This window comes from Myxine glutinosa, chromosome 6, assembly GCF_964187855.1.
Source record: "Myxine glutinosa chromosome 6, kmMyxGlut1.1, whole genome shotgun sequence".
NCBI lineage: Eukaryota > Metazoa > Chordata > Myxini > Myxiniformes > Myxinidae > Myxine > Myxine glutinosa.
The window spans coordinates 14,630,167-14,654,774 of NC_136266.1; the positions used below are offsets into that span (position 1 = coordinate 14,630,167).

Consider the following 24,608-nt stretch of genomic DNA (forward strand, 5'->3'; position numbering starts at 1 on the left):
TTAATTACGTACGTCTATTAATTAATTACATACTGTTGTAACATCGTTTTTAGCCCTTTAAACTGCTGAGACCCCTTTGACTTTTGAAGACCATTTCAGACCCAGATGACCCAAAAGTCCAGGAGGACCCAAAAGACACATAAAACCCGAAAGTCCCAAAAAGTTCCCGAAGACCCAAAAGACCACGAGGACCCAAAAGACCGTGAGGACCCAAAATAATCCACAATGACGGCAGGCGGGTATGTTACATCGTGTGAGGACCAATGAAAATTTGGTCCAACGGACCCACTAGTCCTTTAAAAATGTGGCAGATACCATATTGATTCTTTGGATAAATCCCAATACTCCAGGCATGATTATTCCCTCCATAATTGCCAGTCAACATTGTTGCTTCCTCTTTGAAAACCCTGTTCTGATAACTCTCTGAAACTGCAGGTTAAACTGTCTGACTTGTCTAGTCTTGAAGCAATGAATGCAAAAAATTGCAAATTTATTTGGCAAAAAATCAAAACAAAATTGAATTGAAGCAACAGGTGCATGAAAAAGGCCGAAAATGCCAAATGCCACTCCTCAAATCCGTATTTACTGAAGTACCTGATTACGATAAATACAGCAGAACCATTATTGATGACAAGACCTTCATACTTCATTTGACAGACGTTCACCGGGGTATTTTGATGTATAATGGCGTCTCTACCGTGATTAGTTAGGAATCTTTGACGTATCAAAAACGAGAGTGGTTGCCATTATCTATGAAAAATCACTGTGTTCTCGTCATGGATAATTATTTTAATAAAGCAAGGACAACCTTTGGATTTTGAATTTTTTAAGTATGTTGTCCATTCTTCAAGTTTACCAAGTACAATAGCTCATGTATTAGTGGTGCTGAAGATACGAGGCCTTAAAAATGGCTGAATTGCCACAAAGTGGATTTTTGGACCCTGGTAGCAAACTTTAACATCCCACAGCACCGCGTTGGACAGATATTTATTGGAGAACTTTTTACTCAGAGTCCACCATGTAGTCGTCTATACATATGCGAAATTTCAAGTTGCACTTCAGTCATGGAACGAAAACCGATTTCTAGCTGCTTTTTCCACCTGCTGCACACGGCCTAAACTGCTATGAAACAACAGAGATTGCTATATCTTGTGGTTATTCGCCACGATTGAGAGAGGGTGCCAATCCCACAATTAGGCGGAAGAAAACAGCCGTCACATGAATCTGTAACACCTTCTCTGCCGAGCTACCAGCATATGGACCCAGGCGATTTGAGTAGTGAATCGAACACCTGTGTTGGTCTGCCGTCGACCGAACTTACCTCTACCTCACTAGATGTGCTGCCGAACATTGCCAGCACCTTTCCCGACACATCTGAAGAGCTCAAAAACCTAGAAGCCATTGTCTCGGACGCATTACGTCAACCCCATACACTACCACCCAAGGAAGATTCAAATTCAGTATGATCGACATTCAAGAAAATAGAGAGAATGAGGGTTAGTATGTCTGAAATGTCTGTCATGCGTGCATGTGCGTGTGTTTTGATTACGGTAGTGTGCCGACATACACAGAAAGAAAACCTTGCACTGCAATATATAAAGGCGATATCCCCACAGGAGATGCAGCATATCCATATACCCTGATGCCCAGTTTATAGGTACGACTTTTACACCTTCCTCCGAAAGTGTTTCTATCAATAATCTTGTCTCCAGTAGCTTCTTCACACTCTCACTGATCCGTTTGAACATACTGAGAGCCTTCAGAGTTGCTAATGATGGAGGAATCGGTATCGGAGTCCGAACTCGGAATACACTGTTTCTCTATGGAAGTCGCCATTTGGATTGAGGTGAGATCACTGATGTGACGTCACTGGTGAAATCGAAAATCGACATTCTAGGGCTTTTTGGCACTTTGTGATTGGCAAAAAAAACAACCCTTCAAATTAGACCGTGATTCATGATTTTCAATGGTTTTCGGAAAAAATAAAAATTGCGTTTCGGTGCCCCTTTAAGTGAGGAAAATGAAGGATATTTTTGTGATGTGACATATTTGCTCTGACGTGTTAAAAAAAAGGCACGACATGATGGCAGATCAAAAAAAGAGTTTATTGTTTCAATTTTTTGAGAATATGAAACAGCAGGAAAACAATAACCTTACTTCCTGGCATGAATCACTAGTTACCAAATAAGTTTGTCAGAAGTCTCATCTGTCTGCTTGTCTTGCTTCAACAAAAAATCTTTGGTTGTGCTGGTGAGAGGAGGTTAATTATCACCACAATCCCGAGATCTTCTAAGTAATGCACCTTCTGCTCCAGAGATCTCCTGTGGTGATTCATTTTCATGACATCACCTACAATATGATCAGATCACCCAGCCCAATGTCGTCCTCTCCAATTTCTAAATCTGCAGGCTCAGTCATCTTCTCATCTGTGGTGGTAGAAATGGAAGATTGGTCATCCTCAACCACAAACATAGATAAGGCTTTAAATCTCTGTATGGTATTGTAATTCTGCTGATATAACACAAGCTCGGCCTAAAGCTTTATCTAAAAAGTATCTGGGTATATGCGAGATTCTTTTGTGGTGGGATACTGCAAAATGCTTGGTAATCTTCTTCACCACTAATTAATGCAACATCAGAAAACACTGAAATATTTTCAGGCATTTAATCTACCCCGGCTTCCAAAATAAAACATTTATTCTATAGTTTAACCAAATTAATATTTATTCTATAGTTTAACCAAATTAATTCAGTATCAGTTTAACAGGTTTGAAAACGACTAATGCAGCGAACACCTGAAAACGTATCAAGGTTGCAAACTTTGATTTCTTTGTATTCAATACTAGCGAGCTAGACATGAGTGGGAGGCCAAGATCTCAAAAAAAAAAGTTTTGAGAAATTTTATGAAAACTCCTATCCAACTTTAGGAAACGTGCAGGGACCCAAACGTCTGCACAGAAAATTTGGTGGTGTTGGCTCCACAAATGCCGAATCTGCAAATGTCATGAGTGTAAATCCTCACTTAATTTCCTCGTTCTGCTTCAAACTCAATCTCTATATTTTCATTACAAACAGCGTCATTTGAATCGCAAATTAATGCTACAGCATTAATATAACAAAATACAATGTTACAACACACTCATGAGGTAAGCCATTATAGACGCCGGTCTTACATGATAACCAATACAGACGAATCTGCTGGCAAGAAAGGGCGAATAGGAAACACTTCCTGTGGATCCAAAATCAAAATTGTATTGAGGAATTTATGAAACCTCCCACCCACATTAGGACACCCATTGGGACCCCAAAGCATTCCGCAGAAGGGATAGCCACAAAACTGAGCGAGTAGTTCGGGGATAGATGGACACTCCTATTTTTGTCCCCCGTCGCACCGCAGAGCGAAAGGGGGACTATGGTTTTCCCCTCCGTCCGTGCGTGCGTCCGTCCGTCCGTCTGTGCGTGCGTCCGTCCGTGCGTGCGTGAGTCCGTCCGTCCATGCGTGCGTAAGCGAAGGACCGAATTCTAATTTGATGTGTGGGTGTATCTACGCATAAGGAATAACGCTATTGAAAATTGGGTCGCCACGTCTAAATCCAAGATGGCCGCCTTGAGTCTTCCACTTTGTCAACTCGCATCACTTCACCGATGGGGGACCTAGGCGTAACGCTTGTATAATATAGTTACAGGCATAAACAAGCGTTACGCCTAGGTCCACCGTCGGGAAGTGATATGAGTTGACAAAGTGAAAGATGCAGAAAACATGCTATGATATGATATTTCGCTCACAAGGTTCAGACATACATGGAGGCGGCCATCTTGGATTTTGACGTGGCGACCCAATTTTCAATATCATTCTTCCTTATGCCTAGATACACCCACACACCAGATTAGAAGTTGGAACTTCACTTATTTTGCAAGATATTCCGCTCACAAGGTTCAGACATACATGGCATCAGACATACATGGCGGCGGCCATCTTGGATTTTGACGTGGGTTCCACCCACACACCAAATTCGAATGCGGTCCTTCGCTTACGCATGCATGCATGCACGTACGCATGCACGCATGCATGCACGCATGCCCGCACGACGCAACGAAGGACACACGGACGGAGGGGAAAACCATAGTCCCCCTTTCGCTCCGCGGTGCGACGGGGGACAACTAGAACGGCACTCGGTAGAGTGGATACCTCCACCAGGCTGAACAGTTTACATTATCCCACTGATGGGCCGGATCTGTATCCGGACCTGAAGCAAAATGTAATCTGCTTGTTCTCGTCACCTGATGAACTCTTCCATAACCTTTTGAAATTTCATGCTATATATCGTTATTTCCGCATCTCTCAATGGTGAAGAATCTCTTTTAAATCTCATACCTGGATCCAGAGTTGGATCTTCACCAAAATTAAATCAATTTGTCCTTGTCACACACCCAACCAGTCCACCAAATTTCGTCCGAATCCGTCTATAACTTTGAGATAAGGTTGCTATATATAGTTTTTGGCACTATTTCTCAATGGTGAAAAATCACTTTTAATATTCTGGTATCGCGATCCGGATCTTCACCTGGAAGAGAAGATTTTTTAAACGTTTTTATTTTCAATCCAATATGGCCACCAGACCACATAACCCATTATGTCTCAAATTTAATTCTTCACTTACATCGGGTTGTAGATCAGATATATGAAGTTTCAGATTTTTCAGATAAGGATTTTGATTCAACCAATTATGCCTTCACTACCACTTCACAGATTGTGTCATCGGTATCACCCTCTATACCTCATAAGGAGATGATGACATATGCCTACTTTCAATTTTTTCGTTGAGCAGTTTCGGAGAAAATGATGTCCAATTTGTTTTCTTTGAATCCAATATGGCTGCCATACCATGTGACTTGTGATGTAGTTATCAATAAAATACTGTCTTTGGGGAGTCTCTCCTATGTTTAAAGTTTCACATCTATCGGACAAGCTGTTAAAGAGAAAATATATAGATGTGGATACACAGACAGGACCATTGCAATAGCCCTTTGGAGTGAGACTAAACAAAATCTCATAAAAATAAGCTAGAAAAATAACCAGTTATTGTTTGTTTGTTTTTCAAATACAGTCAGACCCTTACATTTGCTGGGGATATGTTCCTGGAAAATGTTGCAAATGTTGAATTCACGAATGTTAGGGCATTGTTTCAATGGAAAAAGGGGGGATAGGTTCCCAGCAGTTCCTGGTTCGCGAAATCCTGTGAATGTTGAGGAAAATCCACAAATGACGAGGCATTGTTTCAATGGGGAAAAGGGGGATACGTTCCTGGCAATTCCTGATTCATGCAAAAGGCCATGCTTCCCTTTACCTAAGCGGAGGCTTTTTATTATCACATTGAAGGATTGTGAAGTGGCGGGCGCAGGAGAGGAGGAACGAGGGTCATGTTCCCTGCTCCCAGGCACCTGGATTTGCCACCATTTTCCAGGCTTCCCTCCTGTGTGGCTTCGGGTTTCAACGGCTGCTGACTTTCAACAGGATCCATTTGGGCCAGCTGCGTGCCGGAGCATCTTTCTTTTCTTACTTCACCCTATGTGTGTATTTGTGTCTGTGCGAAAGGATCCTCGCCATAGCATTTTTACCTCAGCACTTCTTTTATTCTCATTCCGCTCCTTGCTTTGTTGTAAATAATGATCATTACATTTTTGTTGTGTTATTGGTGGGTTCGGAATAAACCCATGTTTTGTGAGAATAAGCGCTTCATAGTTCTTCGTTCCCCTGCGCTTCAGAACCCCCATAATTTGATATCGCCTCGGGGGTTAAAGCTTGTTCGGCTCATCCGTCCATGGCTCGGTGGTAACCAGCCGTGGACAGGACAATATTGTTGTGGTTTTGGAAAATGTACCCCCGGGGAGAGTGCATCCATGTATGATCTAGGAATCCTGAGATAGTTATTTCATAGTCTATGTAAAGGTACATCTTTGCCCACTGTCTAATGGTTCGTGAATGGGGATATGCATTGTGATTCGTTTAGTCTATGTATTCCAGGTGTCGGGTCTCCCCATTTCCAATTACAGTGTATCTCTTTATTTTAATCCCCATTCGGCTCATTCCACCAAACTTTCCTTCAGTTCATTCGGGTCTGTTCCAGCAGTCTTACCTTCAATCCACCTCGGTCCATTCCAGCAATCTTTCTTTCAATATACATTTGGTCCATTCTCTCAATCCACATTCGGTTCATGCTTTCAATCCCTCTATTCAATCGGTCTATTCTCTCACTTTCAATTCCTCTGATCAATCCCGTGACCAGATCATTTTCACTTTGAATCCATCTATTCACCAACCCCTTCTTCACTTTAAATTCCTCCATTCAACCTTGAGACCGATGTATTCCAACATCCGGTCCATCTGTTCGTTCGACTCTGCACTCATTCATTATTGACGATTATTACCCTCTATCCAAACTTGCACAGGCATCCAAATCTAATATTAGTAGCAAGTAATCTTATTAGCAGTAATCCTCCAGATAGGCAGTCTTACGTTCTTGCACCTCTACGTTTGTCACACGGGATAATACCTTTTCAAATACGTCGAGTGCTGTACAGGGAACCTGAACGTTTTTCAAGCACGTTGCATACTATCCAGGAAGCTGAGCACCAGGTCGCTCGGTGTGTGTGCAATGCAGGGGAGCCGCTGCTTGGGAGAAAGGAGGGGCGAGGGCTTTATTGAAAGCTCCCTCAGTGACGATGGGATTTCCCACCAGCTGCATTGCAGGAAGTGCCCCCTTTGAGCATGCACCATGAAGGAAAGGCTGCACACACCTGAAGATGCCTGCATGGACTTTACTTGATTGGAAGCCACACCCTGCGTGGCAAGTATAAAGCCCAGAATGTAGCTTGATTCAAAGCGGCTGTACTGTGCACATCAGGGACGCCTCAATACGAGCTGTCAGTTGTGAGTACGTCAGGGACGCCCCGTTAAGATGCTGCCTGCTCGAAGGTTCGCCTGCCGGAACAAGCTACTCTGGGCCTGGAGTGAGGCGCGAGGAATGCAAGGCGAGGGCACAGTGATGCAGCAGAGGCCCTGGCATGTCACACGGCACCATCGTCACATGTGCATCACATTTACACCATACATACCTGTCACCACATTAACACTCCATCGCCCTCCTCATCATAACCCTTTCCTCGGCCTATATTATATGGCCAGATCCAGCCCCGCCTTGCTGGGTCAGGCGAGAAAGGAGTCCTTTCCATATCACAGACTGGGCAAACAAGTGGAACATGTCTTTCAATCCTGACAAATCTCACACTCTTACTAACTCTCTCCGAAAAGACCGACTGGACAACCCTCCCATCCACTTTCTGAATAATCCTCTCCAAGAAGTTCTGTCACTCAAGCTATTGGGTCTCACTATCTGCCATGATCTTTCCTGGGAAAACCACATTTCAAATCTGGCCTCCAAAGCCAGTCGCCGACTGGGCATCCTCCGTCGTGCGAAGTCCTTCCTTGGCACACCTGAGCTCCTCACCACATACAAGGCTTTCATCCGCAGCTCAATGGAATACTGCTCTCCCCTCTGGGCTGGTGCTCCTGCCTCACACCTAGCTCGTCTTCACGCTGTTGAAACCAAAGCGTTCAGAATCATTGGAATCTCCCGCGATGAAGCTAACTCCGAGGGCCTTTCACTTACTCACCGCAGGCAGGTTGGTGGTCTTTCTGTCTTCTACCGACTCCTCTCCGGCCTTGCTCCTCCAGCTCTCTCTGGGCTCTGTCCCCCAAATATTCCTACAGGTCGCACAAGATCTGCCTGCAACCCTCTGATTGTTGAACTGCCAAAATCAAGACTCTCTGCTCACCTTCACTCCTTCATTCCTCTTTTCTCCTGCCTCTGGAACAAACTCCCTCACTCTCTTCAATGCCACTCCCCCCTCCAGGTCTTTAAAACAGCTGTTCACCACCATCTCTTATCTTCCCCCATCCAAAACCTTGATCTTTTCTACCCCCGCTAATTTCACCCCAAATCCACTTTTTTGAAATGCCAACTTCTTTCCTGGAAGTCCTTGGTGTCCTTGTGCTTATACTTCACCCACCCCCTCCCCACGCCGCCTCCCCCCAAGCCCCCCCCCCCACACATCTCCCGATGTCCCTGCTCTCAAATGTTGTGTTTATGTGCTTCCCCTTCTCTCCCCATCTTGTCTACCGCTCCCCTTTTTATATACTTTGTTTGTTTGTCTGTTTGATTTGTTTGTGTGATAAATGTTAGCTCTTTCACAAGCCTCGATTCTGTATCCAAAAAAAAAAAAATACTCCAAACCACCTCTTTCTATTATTCTGCCTTTCTTTCTTCTCACAGAATGCATGCAGGTACTTTCTCCTGTTGTGTGGGTTAATAATAATAATAATAAATCTTTATTGTCCCATTTTCAAGGAAATTATTCTTTGGTGACTGTAAGTTGACCATCATTAAAACATAAAACACAAAGGGAATAATAAAATAATATAAAAACATATAAAATATAAAATAAATATAAAATATGGAATATTGACCACAGCAAAATGTCTAGGAATTTGAATTTAGCATTTGAATTGCACATGGTACAAATGACCTTTTGAAAATGTTCTTCTTCGTCCTCCTTACACGAAAGCGTCTCCCTGATGGCAGTTTTTCAAAAAGTCCGTTCAAGAAATGACTTTCATCAGTACACACCTGCACGGCCTTCCTTTTCAATGCTCGCAAGTATAGAGGCTCCAGACTAGTTGAAGGCCCACTTACAGCTTTAAATGCCAGTGTAATGACCTTTATCAATCGTGACTTATTCTGCACATTAAGATAACTGTACCAGGAAATCAAATTAAATGACAAAACACTGAGAATTTCTGAGGACTGAACAACACTAAGATTTCTAAGAATACTCGCTCAGGATAAGTCTACTCTTTTGTGCACTCACGGTTCGCTCGGCTATAGTGGTGATAGTAGTTGGAAGACGGGTGAACGCTGAAGGTGCGGTCCTTAGCTGAGGTCATTAGGTTACCAATTAATATTTAAGCCCAATAATTACTTAACACAAAGCCACGCCTCTTAAGGTGACATGCAAACGCTCTTACCCGGACAGATGGCCAACTTCGATACATCGAGATTCCTCTACGGGACACTAGGAGCATTCTAATCTACACTATTCTATCTCGACTAAGGTATTTCATTTTTTACCCCCACAAACGTAACAATAATTAACCAGCGGGATCGCCGTGAAGGCTGCCGCAGCCGTGCCTGATGTGTGGGAGGAGGGAGGGGAAGGGTTGAGGTGGGAGTGTGGACGGAGGAAGCAGGGTAGGAGATGGGATGAGGAAGGGGAAGGGGCAGGAGGAGGGACCCAGCTTTGCCTGGCAACACCAGGTACCTTCGCTAGTCTGTATATAAATGTGAGCGTGATCTCTCCATCCCTCACGTGTTATTTTAGAGTTTCTGCTGTCATACAATAATATAAATGGTACCGCTGGAAAGGGCATAATCAATTTGCTTGCTTGGAAAGCTAAAAAACACTTTACTTGGAAGAAAAATTACTTCCTTTAATCACATTTACTTGCCTCTTTTAATAGTCCGTGTTTCCGGTAGTGAGAAAGAAGAAGCGGTGTGGTTTCATTCGTAACAAGAACATCACACGGTAGAGCACATACCTCCACCAGGCTGAACAGTTAATGTTTTGTATCCCACTGATAGGCCGGATCTGGATTCGGACCTGAACCAAAATCTAATCGGCTTGTTCTTGTCACCAAACCAACTCGTCCACCAAGTTTAGTCATAACTCATTCATAACTTTTTGAAATATCTAAATATCTATAAAGCTCAGTTGACTTTTTGCTCCACCAAATAACAGCAAAACGGAGTTGAGTAAAAGGGTGAAAATTCTACAAATGCTGTGATAAAGTAGAACGCCACTCAGTAGAGCATATACTCCCGCCGTGGGTCAAGTTGGAATAATACGTTATGTTTAACATCCCCTCTCTCCAAAAAAATGAGCCCTATCTTCCAATGGTAAAAAAAAATCCTTCAAAAAATTCCTGGATCCGGAATAATATCCTGAGCTTCACCAAAAACTAATCAATTCTTCCTTATCCCAAGGGCAATCATCCCACCAACTTTCATCCAAATCCGTTCAGAACTTTTCCAGATATCTTGTTCACAAACACACGAACACACACACACACACACGGACGGACACGATCGAATGCATTACTCCCTCGCGGGAGTAATAACTACCTCTGTTGGTTTGAATGTTTGAAAGAGAATCGACGTCTGGATCAATTTTTGAATTAAATTTAAATCCCGATTTATTATATACGTATGATGTGAGTGTGTGATGTGAGTGATGTGAGTTGTCTGTGTGTGTGTGTCCGCGTTTTATTCAGAGGTGGCTGCACGGATCTTCATCAAACTTTCACATGCTCATCAGTGAGTGCCTGGGAGTGTTTTCGGCAAAATAAATAAATAAATAAATAGAAAAAAAGTGCGTTTTTTTTAGAGTAAAAAAAAAAGAAAATAAAAATCGCTCGATAGTGCAGAAGCCTTTTAAATTAATGACAGCTATATGCAAGTACACATTTGCATAAATAAATAAATACAAAACAATTACGAGACATTTGAATACAAATAAATCAAACGATTCCGGAAGTGTACGAATTTGGTTGTATGGCTTCTTCTTCTTCCTGATCGACATCACACTTAACTCAGAAACGTGAGCCACATTCACTCAGAAACGTGAGCCACTCCCCTTCCTCTCCTGCCTCCCTCCTCCCTATTCTTCCCCCCTCCCCCTTCCCCCTCTCCCCACCCTTCCCCCCTCCTTCCCCCCTCCTTTCCCCCTCCCCTTCCCCCCCTCCCCTCCTCTCCCCCTCCCTTTTCTACCCCTCCCCTTTAAGATATAAATTCTCCGTAAAAGAGCTGCCACTTCTGACTGCTCCCCTTCTCCCCTCCCCTCCCCCTCCCCCCGTCACCCCCCCCCTCTCCCCCGCCCGGCAACGCCGGGTACTTCTGCTAGTCATGTTATATATCGGTTTTCGCCTGATCTCCCAATGGTGAAGAATCACTTAAGGAATTAAAGAATTCTCATATCCGAATCCATATTCAGATCTTCACCAAAATCGAATAAATTCATCCTCGTCACACACCCAATATGTCCACCAAGTTTCGTCCAAATCCGTCCACAACTTTTTGAGATATTTTGTTCACAAACTGACAGACAAACGGACAGACAGACAGGGGTGAAAACATAACCTCCATCCACCTTTGGTGGCGGATGTAATTACATGTTATAGATCCTTCATCACATGTTTTACTTCATTTTACATCGTCGTTGACAATCTCAGATATATGTGCAATATATTTTTTAATTACGACATGCTGTCTTTTCATTAAACCGTCTGCGAAGGTGATGGGAGTCACGCCGTGTGTTCATGAAATCACGGTAAGTTGGGTGACATTGATGAAAAGGTTCATTTGGCCTTTTCTTTCCCCCAAAAACTTGTGAAACAGGTTTGATGTCGATAGGATTGTAAATTCCACCACATGGGGGCGACTCCCACATTTGGAATTCTGGGAATTAATTCAGATACAGCTAAAAAGGCTTATGAGGCTTTCCTGTCCCTTCTGTTTCGAGCAGGTAGGTGGGGCATTATTTGAATAATGATCTGGCCCCACCTTATAATGGAGGTGAACTTCAATTCTTACTGTACGAGTAGAAAGTCATCTTTATGGAGTCCTCTCTAAGTGGCTTCAGATGTTAAAACATTCAACCTGAGGGTCTTACTGCTGAGCATTGTGTGCTTCTCGAAAGAGCAGAATCAACTATAGTTTACTTGGGAGTGATTATGAGCCGAGTAGGTACTGTGGGGATATCATTGGGATATTGACATTGGTGTTAGTCTTGCAGATTAGGCAAACACCCATCTCGCATGTACAGGGTGGGTGGGCCTTTTATTTATTCCTGCTTTTCAACCCCTGTAATTCTGTTGCTAAGAAACAAAATCGAACAAAATATTTACAGGACATACAGTCATGTGAAAAAGTAAGTACACCCCATGTAAAGTTTTGACTTTTTCAACATATTTCAACATACAGCTACTTGATCTTCATTTCAACAATATTGATAGAACCACCTTAGAGGTAGTCCATTTTATAATTTAAATAAACATAAATGCAAATTTTGCATGTGGAAAAAGTAAGTACACCCTATAGGTGGTATTGCCCCCTTTGGCAGAAACAACCTCATGTAGGCGTTTCTTATAACTGTTGTTACGGATTCGTCACTTCCGTCTTTGTGGTTGTCATCCACTTGAAGCATTTTTAGTTTCATGTACAGTACTATTATTGTTACAGTTTGAGTGTGAGATGGAGATGACTGTCTTCAAAGGTAAAAAATAATGTCTCAGAAGGAAAACGAGATGGGTGAGGGCGAAACCGGAAGAAGAAGAAGCGGCTCAAGTGAGATCGGGAAAGGAAGGCCTATCTGCTTTGAGGTGTCGAGCAGATGCTGGTGGACATTGGTCACGAGCTAATATTGGTTTCCCCGGGAAAGGGATTCCTGTGACAGTGTCGTTATTGCTGTGGCAAAGAAACCTGCGTGACGGGTTTTGCTTTTGGTTCCGAAAGTGAATCATCGCTGAAGAGCAGGTACGCCTCCATTACCGGGCCGTCCACCATTTCACCTCGCACCAGCCATTTCACCTCGCACCAGCCTTTCGCCTGGTTCTCGTGTGTGTCGTGGATTTGGCTTGGGAACTCGCGGTTCTTCGCGGTTCTCCGCTTGGGAGCCGCTGATCATTCATGTCAGCGTCATTGTCTGGTGAACCGAAGGTGTGAATTCGCAGTCGCCTTTTGGGTGAACTTTTACCGGACCGACGTCGGCCCGACAGCTCACCAAGCGGCTCGTCTGCAGCATCGACTGTTAGCTGTTCTGGGTTCAGGTCTCAGTACGACTCTTTCTTGTGATCGCGAGAGCCAAGGGGATCGACTTTGGCCTGGTATCGTGGCACAGTGACTTTGGGGGATGTTACCGATTGCTCATGTGGGAATACCATGAGTTATTGATTCAGGAAATTGGTGGTACCATCATAGAAATTATATGGTGTTTGCTGTGCAAGTGAGGTTTTCTTGTACGTGCGTTGCTTGTTATTATTGTGTGGTTTTAATACAATACTTGGTTTTTGTAACAACTGATTGGTGTGGTTTCACCATTGGTCATTGACACACATAATAGCACATCTTTCTGCAGTGACTCCTTTCGGGGCTCGGAGGTACACAGGGCCGGGATTTGGGGAGGAGCACGTAACAGAAATTGGGGGCTCATCCGGGATCGAATTCCCTAACATTCCTAAAATTCCTAAATTTGGAATTTTCTAACATTCCCAAATTTGTATTTTTAAAAATTTGGAATTTTTTGTGTGAAGTTTAACAGGTGCTAACTAATAGTCACAATGGTGTTTGAAATAGAAAAGTTTGCGACGTCCCCTAACGTGGCACAATTCCAGCCGTTAAAAAGATCGGAACTTAGGATATTGGCCAAATATTATAACTTGGAGGTCCGAGTTGGTATGAAGAAAGCAGAGATTCAGACATTGGTGGTAGAATCTCTTGTGGGACAAGGAACATGGGAAGAGGTAGCCTTGGATTGGTTACCAGAGGAAAAAGGAAATATGGAGCTCCAGAAAATAGAGATGCAACTGCAGAGCCAGGAAAGGTTAAAAGAGTTGGAATGGAAAGCAGAAAAGAAAAGAGCAGAACAGGAACGAGAACTCGAGGAGAGAAGAGCAGAGGAAAGAGCAGAGGAAAGGAGAGCCGGAAGGGAGTTAAAGGAATGGGACATGGAGTATCAGAGGGAACTTAAACTCACGGAGCTTGAATTACTGGGGGAACGGAGAGAAGTAGTATCCATGCCGGCTAGTTCGACAACCAGTCAGAACTCTTGGGATGTTGGTAGGCATGTGGGGCTGGTTCCACCCTTTAATGAAAAGGAGGTAGCCAAGTTCTTTCTACACTTTGAGAAGGTGGCTCAAATGTTAAAATGGCCTGTTGGTCATGGACTATGTTTGTACAAAGTGTTCTGGTGGGTAAAGCTCAAGATATCTATTCGGCTTTACCGATTGACCAATGTGTAGATTATGAGATGGTGAAGAAAGCCATTCTCAAAGCCTATGAATTGGTCCCTGAAGCTTACCAACAAAAATTTAGGAATGCCAGGAAGAGGGAGAGTGAGACCCATGTGGAGTTTGCCAGAATGAAGGAAACTATGTTTGATAGGTGGTGTGACTCGAAGGAAATTGGGAAAGACTTCAACCGTTTACAACAATTGATCTTGGTGGAGGAATTCAAACAGTGTGTCCACGTGGACATTAAAGTGCATCTGGATGAAAAAAAGGTACTGGAGTTGTATGAGGCAGCAACAGTGGCAGATGACTCTGCCTTGACACACCGGATGGGGTTCCACAAACCTAACTTCCCACCTAGAGTTAGCCAGGGGAGTTACGGTAAATCAGGGTCGGAGAACAAATTTTCATGGAGGCGGCCTGGAGAGGACTATGGGGAAAAATCTGATACCGTGACTTTTAGGGATCAGAACACTGCAGTTCCAAAGCATATCTATCTTCCGGGGGGGCCGAGGCAGACCACGGGTTTTTCCTCCGAGCCTACTTGCACTTTTTGCAAGAAACCTGGGCATTTGATGTCCCAATGTTATGCCCTGAAAAGGAAAAATCAGGATCGGCGTCAGGCTAGTGCAACTCCGAATGCGTTGGCCAATGCGAGAAATGGTCCTTGGAGGACAGTGCCTTGTGAAGGTTCCCGTGCCAAAGTTACGGCATCACCGAACGACCTTGTCCAAGAGGGTTACAAACCTTTTATTTCCGAGGGGTTTGTGTCACTGGATGGAGACTTGACTAACCAGAGACCTGTTAGGGTATTGAGGGACACAGGAGCACATCAATCTTTGATGCTTGAGGGCATTTTACCAGTCGGAGAAGTTGGCAACTGGGGTTAGTGTTCCCTTACAGGGGGTTGGTGGCTATGTTAAAGCTCCTCTTCATGTAATCCATTTAAAGTCTGAGTTGGTGTCAGGACCGGTCACTGTGGGGTTACAAGCCACTCTTCCTGTAGAGGGAATTTCTTTTATTATCGGGAATGATTTGGCCGGGGGTCGAGTTTCTGGTAATCCGATGTTGGTTGAAAAGCCCAGTATGGAAAATAGCACCGCACAGTTAGAGCAGGAGATACCGGGTATCTTTCCATCCTGTGCAGTGACTCGTGCTATGGGTAAGAAGTGCTCTGAAGAGAAGGAGAAGGAAGGTGGTATGGATTTAGGTTCCATAGAGATATTGGATGAAAAGTCTGGAAGCGGTAATAGGAAAGGGAGTGACATCAAGGAACCTAAGGAAAAGGTGGCATCTGGACCAAAAGAGAAAATGCAGTGTCCGTCGTAGACATCTGGGAACGAGGCTGAACAGACGGTGCTGGTCCAAAAGAGACTTGTTGAAGAACAACACAGAGATTCGGAGCTCCAGAGTTTGATTGGTAAAGCCATTACAGAGGAAGAGGCTATGAAGGTACCTGTTGGTTACTTCATGAAAGGGGAAATACTCATGAGAAAATGGAGACCACCGGAGGTGCCAGCAAATGACGAGTGGAAAGTTCATTACCAAATTGTGGTGCCACCACCGTACCAGAAGGAGATATTGAGTTTGGCACATGAGACACCTTTGGCCGGGCACCTTGGAGTGAACAAGACATGTGACAGAATTTTGGTACATTTTTTCTGGCCAGGATTGCGACGTGATGTGGCGGAGTTCTGTAAATCTTGCCATTCTTGCCAGCTGGTGGGAAAACCTAATCAGAAAGTCCCATCTGCACCTTTAAAACCAATTCCAGCTTTTGAAGAGCCATTCAGCCAAGTCATTGTTGACTGTGTAGGCCCTTTACCTAAAACTAAGGCTGGACATCAGTATTTGCTGACCATCATGTGCGCTTCCACGAGGTTCCCAGAAGCGGTGCCTCTTAGGAAAATTACTGCGGCAGTTATTGCGAAGGCCTTGATTAAATTTTTCACTTTGGTTGGCCTACCTAAGGTCATCCAGTCCGATCAGGGTTCCAATTTCATGTCAATGCTTTTTCAGCAAGTGGTATACCTGTTGGGAGTGGAGCAAGTAAGATCATGTACTTACCATCCCGAGAGCCAAAGGGCTTTGGAAAGGTTTCACCAGACAGTGAAGAATATTGTTGCGGATCTCGAGCCTGTCGACGTACAGAGGGGGGTTAAACCCTTTTCCCCCTCGGGCCTTCGAGTCCACAAGGCCGCGACCCGCTTTACACTCGTGGGGCGGATTGCGGAGCAATTCCAGCCACCACCCCCACAGCGAGCGTGCGGAAGGGTATCGGGTCGAATCCCCACATACCTTCTATACACACGCCGCCACGAGAACGGGGATTGGGCCTCGCACGAGTCACGCTGGTCTGATACACCCGAGCGGTTTGCGTGTCATGTGACTCATGCCGTTAATTCTTATTGAACCCGATTGAGCAGTTTTATTCGTACAGTGCGAAGCCAATGGTGGGAAATGAGGTGAACGGCCAAATGGATGCGAAAGAACACAGGTTTATTATACAATTTATACAAATGATCAGGGCAAAGAGACACAGAGCAGAACCTTATCATCCTTAACTTAATACCTGGACAAGGGCCCTTTCACTCACGCGGGGAAAGGAAGGAAGAGAAGAGAACGCGCTCAAGCGTGGCCTTGGCGCCGTTCGCCCCAGTCAGCTCGTTGGGCGCATCCCTGGGATGTTCGTGGCACATTCAGGGAGCTCAGGCAAGGAGATCATTGGCATCTGTGGGCCCCGGGAGGGATCGTCCTCGCAAGTGCTGTTAACAGGCAGCAGAGCGCAGGGCACAGGGAGAGTTCGTGCTTTCTCTCGATCACCCACTTCTCTCTCGACTCGACTCGCCTCTGGTTCGGGGGCCCGGGCAGGGTTTTATAGCCCCGCCCAGAGTCCCATTAGAATGTTCCAAGCCACTCCCCTGGCTGCCGTTGTTAGCCACTCCCCTTGAGCTTTCATTGGCTGCTTGCCGCTTACCGGCCACTCCCCTGTAGCTCCTCTCTCGGGCCTTCCAGACTTGTTGCAGGCCCTAGCACATGGTATTCCAGCCCAAAGAGCACATGGTATACACTTACTGGCCTGCTTCAACGCATACTAACACAGGAAAGGAGACTATGCTTACATGTAATAAGAAATAACTTAACTAAGCGAGGCTACATGTTGTGGTGCAACTAACTAAGAGGGGGGTTATCTTTATTTCTCACAACCACAACAATATGATCAGAACGTACTGTTTTGAATGTGACAAGGATTGGGATGAGGGAATACCCTTATTGCTGTTTGCTACGAGAGAATCTGTTCAGGAGTCATTGGGATTCAGTCCTTTTGAACTTGTGTTTGGACACGCCGTTTGAGGACCATTGAAATTTGTGAAAGAACAGTGGCTACAGGAGGAGTTGCAGTCAACAGTGGTAGAGTATGTGTCAACGGTTAGGCACAGATTGACAAAGGTTTGTGAAGTTGCGAGAAGAAACTTGAATGTGGCACAGGATAAAATGAAAGTGAGACATGACAAGAAATCTCAGATAAGAAATTTCAGTCCTGATGACCGAGTGTTAGTGTTGCTTCCTGTTCCAGGTCAGCCACTAAAGGCGAGGTATTTTGGTCCCTATGCAATCGAAAGGAGGGTTAATGAAACAGATTATGTGGTGACAACTCTCGACCGACGGAAAAAGTGGCAGCTGTGTCATGTTAACCGACTGAAGAAATATTATGAGAGGAATCCTGTGGAAAAAATGGTTCCTGTCTCACCTGTCGTGCCTGTAGTTGGGGTGCAAGAGAATCCAGAGGTTGACGCCAGTGTGAAGTTTGATAACTTTGATGACCAGGCTTGTCCCAGATTGACGAACACGGAAGTGTTGAGCAATTTAGATGAGAAACTAGGTCATTTGACGAGGGAACAACAAGGACAACTATCCAGCCTAATTTTTGAGTTTGCACATTTGTTCACAGATGTACCTGGTCGTACTGACTTGGTATATTATGATATTGAGGAGGGGGAAGCCACTCCTGTGAAACAACACCCCTATCGGATGAACCCTGTGAAGATGGAGCATCTTCGGAAGGAGGTTCAGTATATGTTGGAGAATGACATCATCGAACCAAGCAGCAGTGAATGGAGCTCACCATGTGTGTTGGTTCCAAAACCCGATGGCAGTTTTCGCTGTTGTACGGATTTAAAACGGGTTAATGCAGTGACCAAGACCGACTCATATCCCATCCCGAGGATTGATGACTATTGTTAGAATAGGCCCAGCTAAATTTGTAACTAAGTTTGACTTGCTGAAAGAGTATTGGCAGATTCCTCTTGCTGATAGAGCCAAGGAAATCTCGGCTTTATTCACACCAAATGGGTTGTATCAGTACAAGGTTCTTCCCTTTGGATTGAAAAACGGGCCTGCTACATTTCAACGGCTGATTAATAAGCTTATTGCAGACCTTGAGGGGGTGGAGGCTTATCTGGATGATATCATCATCCACACCATGACCAATGACCATGGAAGATCATATTAAACAAATTCATGCATTTTTCAAGAAATTGACCGAGGCAGGGTTGACCATCAACTTATCTAAGAGTGAGTTTGTAAAAGCACAGGTGGTGTTCCTAGGCCATGTAGTAGGTCAGGGTCAGGTGCAACCAGTGACAGCCAAGATTGAAACCATTGATCGCTTCCAAGTTCCAAAAGGGAAGAAGGAGCTTATGAGATTCTTGGGTATGGCTGGTTGGTACCGACAGTTCTGCAGGAATTTTTCTGATGTGGTAGCCCCTTTAACGAATTTGCTGAGGAAAGAGACCAAGTTTGTTTGGGATGACAAATGCCAGGCTGACTTTGCTCACGTCAAAGTGATATGAATGAGCTCTCCTGTCCTAGCAGCGCCGGATTTTCAAGAACCTTTCAAGTTGGCCATTGATGCAAGTGATGTGGGGGCTGGGGCAGTTCTATTACAGGAAGATGATGATGGCGTGGATCACCCGGTGTGCTACTATTCCAAAAAGTTTAACAAACATCAGGCAAATTATGCCACTGTGGAAAAAGAGACCCTTGCTCTCCTGCTAGCGCTTCAGCATTATGAGGTGTATCTGGGAACTACTACCTTTCCTATAAAAGTCTTCACTGATCACAACCCCTAAACCTTCATTCAAAAAATGAAAAATAAAAATCAGAGGTTGATGAGATGGAGTTTGTCTTTGCAGGAGTTCAACTTGGAAATTGAGCATGTAAAGGGCAGGGACAATGTCGTTGCCGATGCTTTATCCAGAGTGAACTAACTTTAAAAATTCCTGTAGGTTGTTTGGAAATTTTGTTGCTTTCTTCTGAGGAATATTAGTTATTGTTGCTCACGTGAGTTGGTCAGCCATAGGTTGATTGGTAGTGTTTGGGTGTGAGTTTTACTTTTGTTTGTTAAAGAGGGTTTTTGCATGAAAATAAAGTTTTCACTATGTTCAAACTTTCTTTCTTGAGGGTGGTGAGTGTTATGGATTCGTCACTTCCGTCTTTGTGGTTGTCATCCACTTGAAGCATTTTTAGTTTCATGTACTATTATTGTTACAGTTTGAGTGTGAAATGGAGATAACTGTCTTCAAAGGTAAATATAATGTCTCAGAAGGAAAACGAGATGGGTGAGGGCGAAACCGGAAGAAGAAGAAGAAGCAGCTCGAGTGAGATCGGGAAAGGAAGGCCTATCTGCTTCGAGGTGTCGAGCGGACGCTGTTGGACATTGGTCACGAGCAAATATTGGTTTCCCCGGGAAAGGGATTCCTGTGACATTGTCGTTATTGCTGTGGCAAAGAAACCTGCGTGATGGGTTTTGCTTTTGGTTCCGAAAGTGAATCATCGCTGGAGAGCAGGTACGCCTCCATTACCGGGCCGTCCGCCATTTCACCTCGCACCAGCCATTTCACCTCGCACCAGCCATTTCAACTCGCACCAGCCTTTCGTCTGGTTCTCGTGTGTGTCGTGGATTTTGCTTGGGAACTTGCGGTTCTTCGTGGTTCTCCGCTTGGGAGCCGCTGATCGTTCAGGTCAGCGTCATTGTCTGGTGAACCGAAGGTGTGAATTCCCAGTCGCCTTTTGGGTGAACTTTTACCGGACCGACGTCGGCCCGACACCTCACCAAGCGGCTCGTCTGCAGCGTCGACTGTTAGCCATTCTGGGTTCAGGTCTCAGTACAACCTTTTCTTGTGATCGCGAGAGCCAAGGGGATCGACTTTGGCCTGGTATCGTGACACAGTGACTTTGGGGGATGTTACCGATTGCTCATGTGGGCATACCGTGAGTTATTGATTCAGGAAATTGGTGGTACCATCATAGAAATTAAATGGTGTTTGCTGTGCAAGTAAGGTTTTCTTGTACGTGCGTTACTTGTTATTATTGTGTGGTTTTAATACAATACTTGGTTTTTGTAACAACTGATTGGTGTGGTTTCACCATTGGTCATTGACACACATAATAGCACATCTTTCTGCCGTGACTCCTTTCGGGACTCGGAGGTACACCTTGGCCGGGGTTTGGGGAAGAGCACGTAACACTGTCTACCAGTCTCTGACATTGACTGGGAGAAATTTTTGCCCACTCCTCCATGCAGAATTATTTCAGCTGTGCGATGTTTGAGGGGTTTCTTGCATGCTCAGCTCGTTTCAAATCCCCCCACAACATCTCGATGGGATTTATATCTGGGGTTTGACTTGGCCATTCCAGAACCCTCCATTTCTTTCTTTTCAGCCATTCCTTGGTGGATTTACTGGTATGTTTAGGGTCATTGTCATGTTGCAAGGTCCATCTTCGGTTGAGCTTCAACTTTCCGACAGATGGCCTCACATTATCCTCAAGCAACCTCTGGTACAATGAAGAATTCATAGTGGATTCTATGATGGTGAGCTGCCCAGGCCCTGATGCAGCAAAGCTGCCCCAAACAAAACTAAATGTCTGAGGTTTAAATAAGACAGGTTCCTCCAAGATCCTCTCTAACCAAGATCTAATCTCTAACCTGAGCCTCTAATTTGCACCTGAGCTGGTGCACCTGATTCTAATTTTAGGTATTTGAAGTGGTGATAAATGTAGGGGTGTACTTACTTTTTCCACATGCTAAATTTGCATTTATGTTTATTTAAATTATACAATGGACTACAATATGTAAATGTTTCATGATATTTGTTATATTATATCACCTTTATCTATCAATATTGTTGAAATGAAGATCAAACAGCTGTATGTTGAAATATGTTGAAAAAGTCAAAACTTTACATGGGGTGTACTTACTTTTTCCACATGCAAAATTTGCATTTATGTTTATTTAAATTGTACAATGGAGTACAATATGTAAATGTTTCATGATATTTGTTATATTATATCACCTTTATCTATCAATATTGTTGAAATGAAGATCAAATAGATGTATGTTGAAATATGTTGAAAAGGTCAAAACTTTACATGGGGTGTACTTACTTTTTGACGTGACCTCAGGTGCATATTTCAAGTTTTTGTGGTAAAAGTTTTATTGAATTCAGAAGTGTACAAACTTAGTTGTGAATTTTACATGATTTACATCATTACCTCCGCCAGCAAAGGTGGATGGATGGAGGTTATGTTTTCACCCCTGTCTGTTATGTATCAAAAAGTTATGGACGGATTCGGACGAAATTTGGCAGAGATGTAGCGTATGTGACAAGGACGAAATGATTAGATGTTGTTGAAGATCCGGATTCGGATCCGGCTACTATAATTTTTAAAGTGATTCTTCACCATTGGGAGATCGGGCCAAAAACGATTCATAGCAGGATATCTCAAAGAATTTTGGATGGATTTGGACGAAACTTGTTGGACAGGTTGTGTGTCTGACAAGGACGATTCTATTCGATTTTGGTGAAGATCTGAATATGTATTCGGATTTGAGAATTATTTATTTTTTAAGTAATTCTTCACATTTGGGAGATCGGGTCAAAAACGATACATAGCAGGATATCTCAAAAAGTTATGAACGAATTTGGACGAAACTTTGTGTACAGGTTGTGCATGTGAGAAGGAAGAATCGATTCAATTTTGTTGAAGATCTGAATATGTATTCGGATTTGAGAATTATTAAATTTTAAAAGTGATTCTTCACATTTGGGAGATCGGGTCAAAAACGATACATAGCAGGATATCTCAAAAAGTTATGAACGAATTTGGACGAAACTTTGTGGACATGTTGTGCATGTGACAAGGAAGAATCGATTCAATTTTGTTGAAGATCTGGATTCGGATCCGGCTAGTATAATTTTTTCAGTGATTCTTCACCATTGTGAGATGGGGCCAAAAACGATACATAGCAGGATATGTCAAAAAATTGTGGACGGATGATTTTGATTAAATGTGATTCTGTATTGTGATTTTCTGGTCTACTCTAGGATACAAAACGTAAACTGTTCACCTGGAGGAGGTATGCTCTCAACTGAGTGCCGTTCTAGTTTTTGAGGTGTGTGTGTGTGTGTGTGTGTGTGTGTGTGTGTGTGTGTGTGTGTGTGTGTGTGTGTGTGTGCATCCTTTTACGCTACTCCAAGACCATTTTCTGTCGCATTCCGACTGTAATGTCTCCAATAGCTGCTTGAATCCACTCTTTCAGGTCTTGAATGTTCGCTAGTTGCATGAACGTTTCCCTTGAGAAATCCCCACAAGAACAAATCGCAAGGGGTGCGGTCTGGCAAATAAGGGGGCTTGTGCATATTTGGTGCCTTCTTCCCTTGTTTCTGCAAAAATCAACATAGGCCATAAAGAGGCCAATATGGAGGCTGGTGAGGATGCTCTTCAGGTTGTGTGTGTGTCTGGCTTGTGGATATAGATGGGCTGAGTGGTGGCGTGGACATAGAGTGGTCGAACGTTGGTGTGGACCTGGACGTTAACTACTTAAAAGTGTGTCTAGCCCTGCACCCTCTTTTTGACTGGATTCGCGTTGAGTATGGTAAATACTTATTTTGGATAAAATGAGTAGCTCTGTCAGATCTTTCAATTTCTGGCGTTTTTAGATGGTTTTTTTTAACCTAGAAAAAGATAAACTGATTTCAAGATTTTCAAATCCAATGATCAAAACTTTGAGCTCCATGTATTGGCAGGTGAGGGAAGTATGTCAAAAACACTCGCAATGGCAGCTGGGGATACATCTGAATCCTTGAAATCTCTTCTTCTTTTTTTGAAAAATATGAAAAAGACAGGGAGAGAGACAGAGGGTCTGTCAAAGATTTCTCTCAAAAAAGCAAAAGAAACAAAAGGCAGAAGATAAAGAAAAGGAAAAACACAATCATGCCAAATAAATGATGTACAATATTCAGATAGAACAAGCATTCTGAGTATTGCGCTGCAATACATGTCCCCTACCGGCAGTCTGTCGTCCGGAAAACTGTTGGGGAAATTACCAAGTGTTATTTACCCACAGGTTCTGAATCGTTCCCAATCGCTAAATTCCCTCCGCCCTCAGGACAGGTTCACCTGTGATTCGCACTCGGGACTTCGATTTATACACCTTGCAGACAGGTCAGCAGAAGCACGAGAAAATAAGTTGTTGATAAAGAACCTTTCGAGTCACTAAATATCAGTAATTTATTATATTTTCCGGTTCACGATCAATGATCGATGTGTATATACTATATATGTTGCTCGGCTTGGCTCCGCCCCTCCGGAAAGCGTGCGCTGTGTCGCGCTTTTGACGTTCGTGGGACGAAGCTGAGGGCGCGCGGTGCGACTTGAGGAGAACTCGAGAATAAACAAGAGATATCCATTTATTTTTTTTCGTTTAATTAACGATATCTGCCAAACCACGCGCCCTATCGCAAATTCCAAAAAGACATTTTAGTAGACTGATATGCTGAACAGATCTGTGAAGTTTCCCCTCGGTTTGATCAAAAATGAGGGGGGAGCTTGGTTTTAAAGGTTCATGCTTAAAAACGTCATAACTCTGAAACCATGTGACGCATGACGTCATGCTCGCTGACTTTTTGTTCGTCATGGGTATGCGATTCTGCCTGCAAAGTCTGGTCTCGATCTGTTCAGCCATTGCAGAGAAAAAGTGGTTTTCGTGTTTTCACGAAAAACAATAGGGCGGCCGAACCACGTGACGTGTGACGTCATAATTAGCATTGAAATATTCTACAGACCGAGTCCCTCCTATGGTGAAAATTTGATCTCAATCGGTCCTATTATTGCAGAGAAATTGGTTTTTAAAGGTTATTAAAACTTAAAACGGCACTGAGTTAAGGATCATCAGAATTATCAGAATTCCCAAAGTTCAAAGTGCCATAACTTTGTCAAAAATGATCGAAACGTCATGAGGTTCGAACTTGATCTGTAACTTATCATGAGGAAACCATGTACCAAGTTTCAAATCATTAGCATTAAGGGTTTAGCCAAAAAGTCCGGAACATTGTTCTTTGCGTGATGGACTGACGGACAGACAGACAGACAGACAGACAGACAGACTGACTGAGACTGACGGACAGAGGGACGGAGTGCAAACCTAT

The 24,608-nt window shown here is 43.8% G+C and overlaps 1 protein-coding gene across 1 annotated transcript in view; it reads left to right on the plus strand.

Moving 5' to 3' along the window:
• Positions 1 to 1,774: 1,774 nt before the first annotated feature.
• Positions 1,775 to 24,608, plus strand: part of LOC137429606 (uncharacterized) — a 31,763-nt gene continuing 8,929 nt past the window's right edge. The window contains exon 1 of the mRNA XM_068119652.2: positions 1,775 to 1,846. Within this exon, the coding sequence (XP_067975753.2) occupies positions 1,775 to 1,846 (72 nt within the window). The remainder of the gene's footprint in view (positions 1,847 to 24,608) is intronic.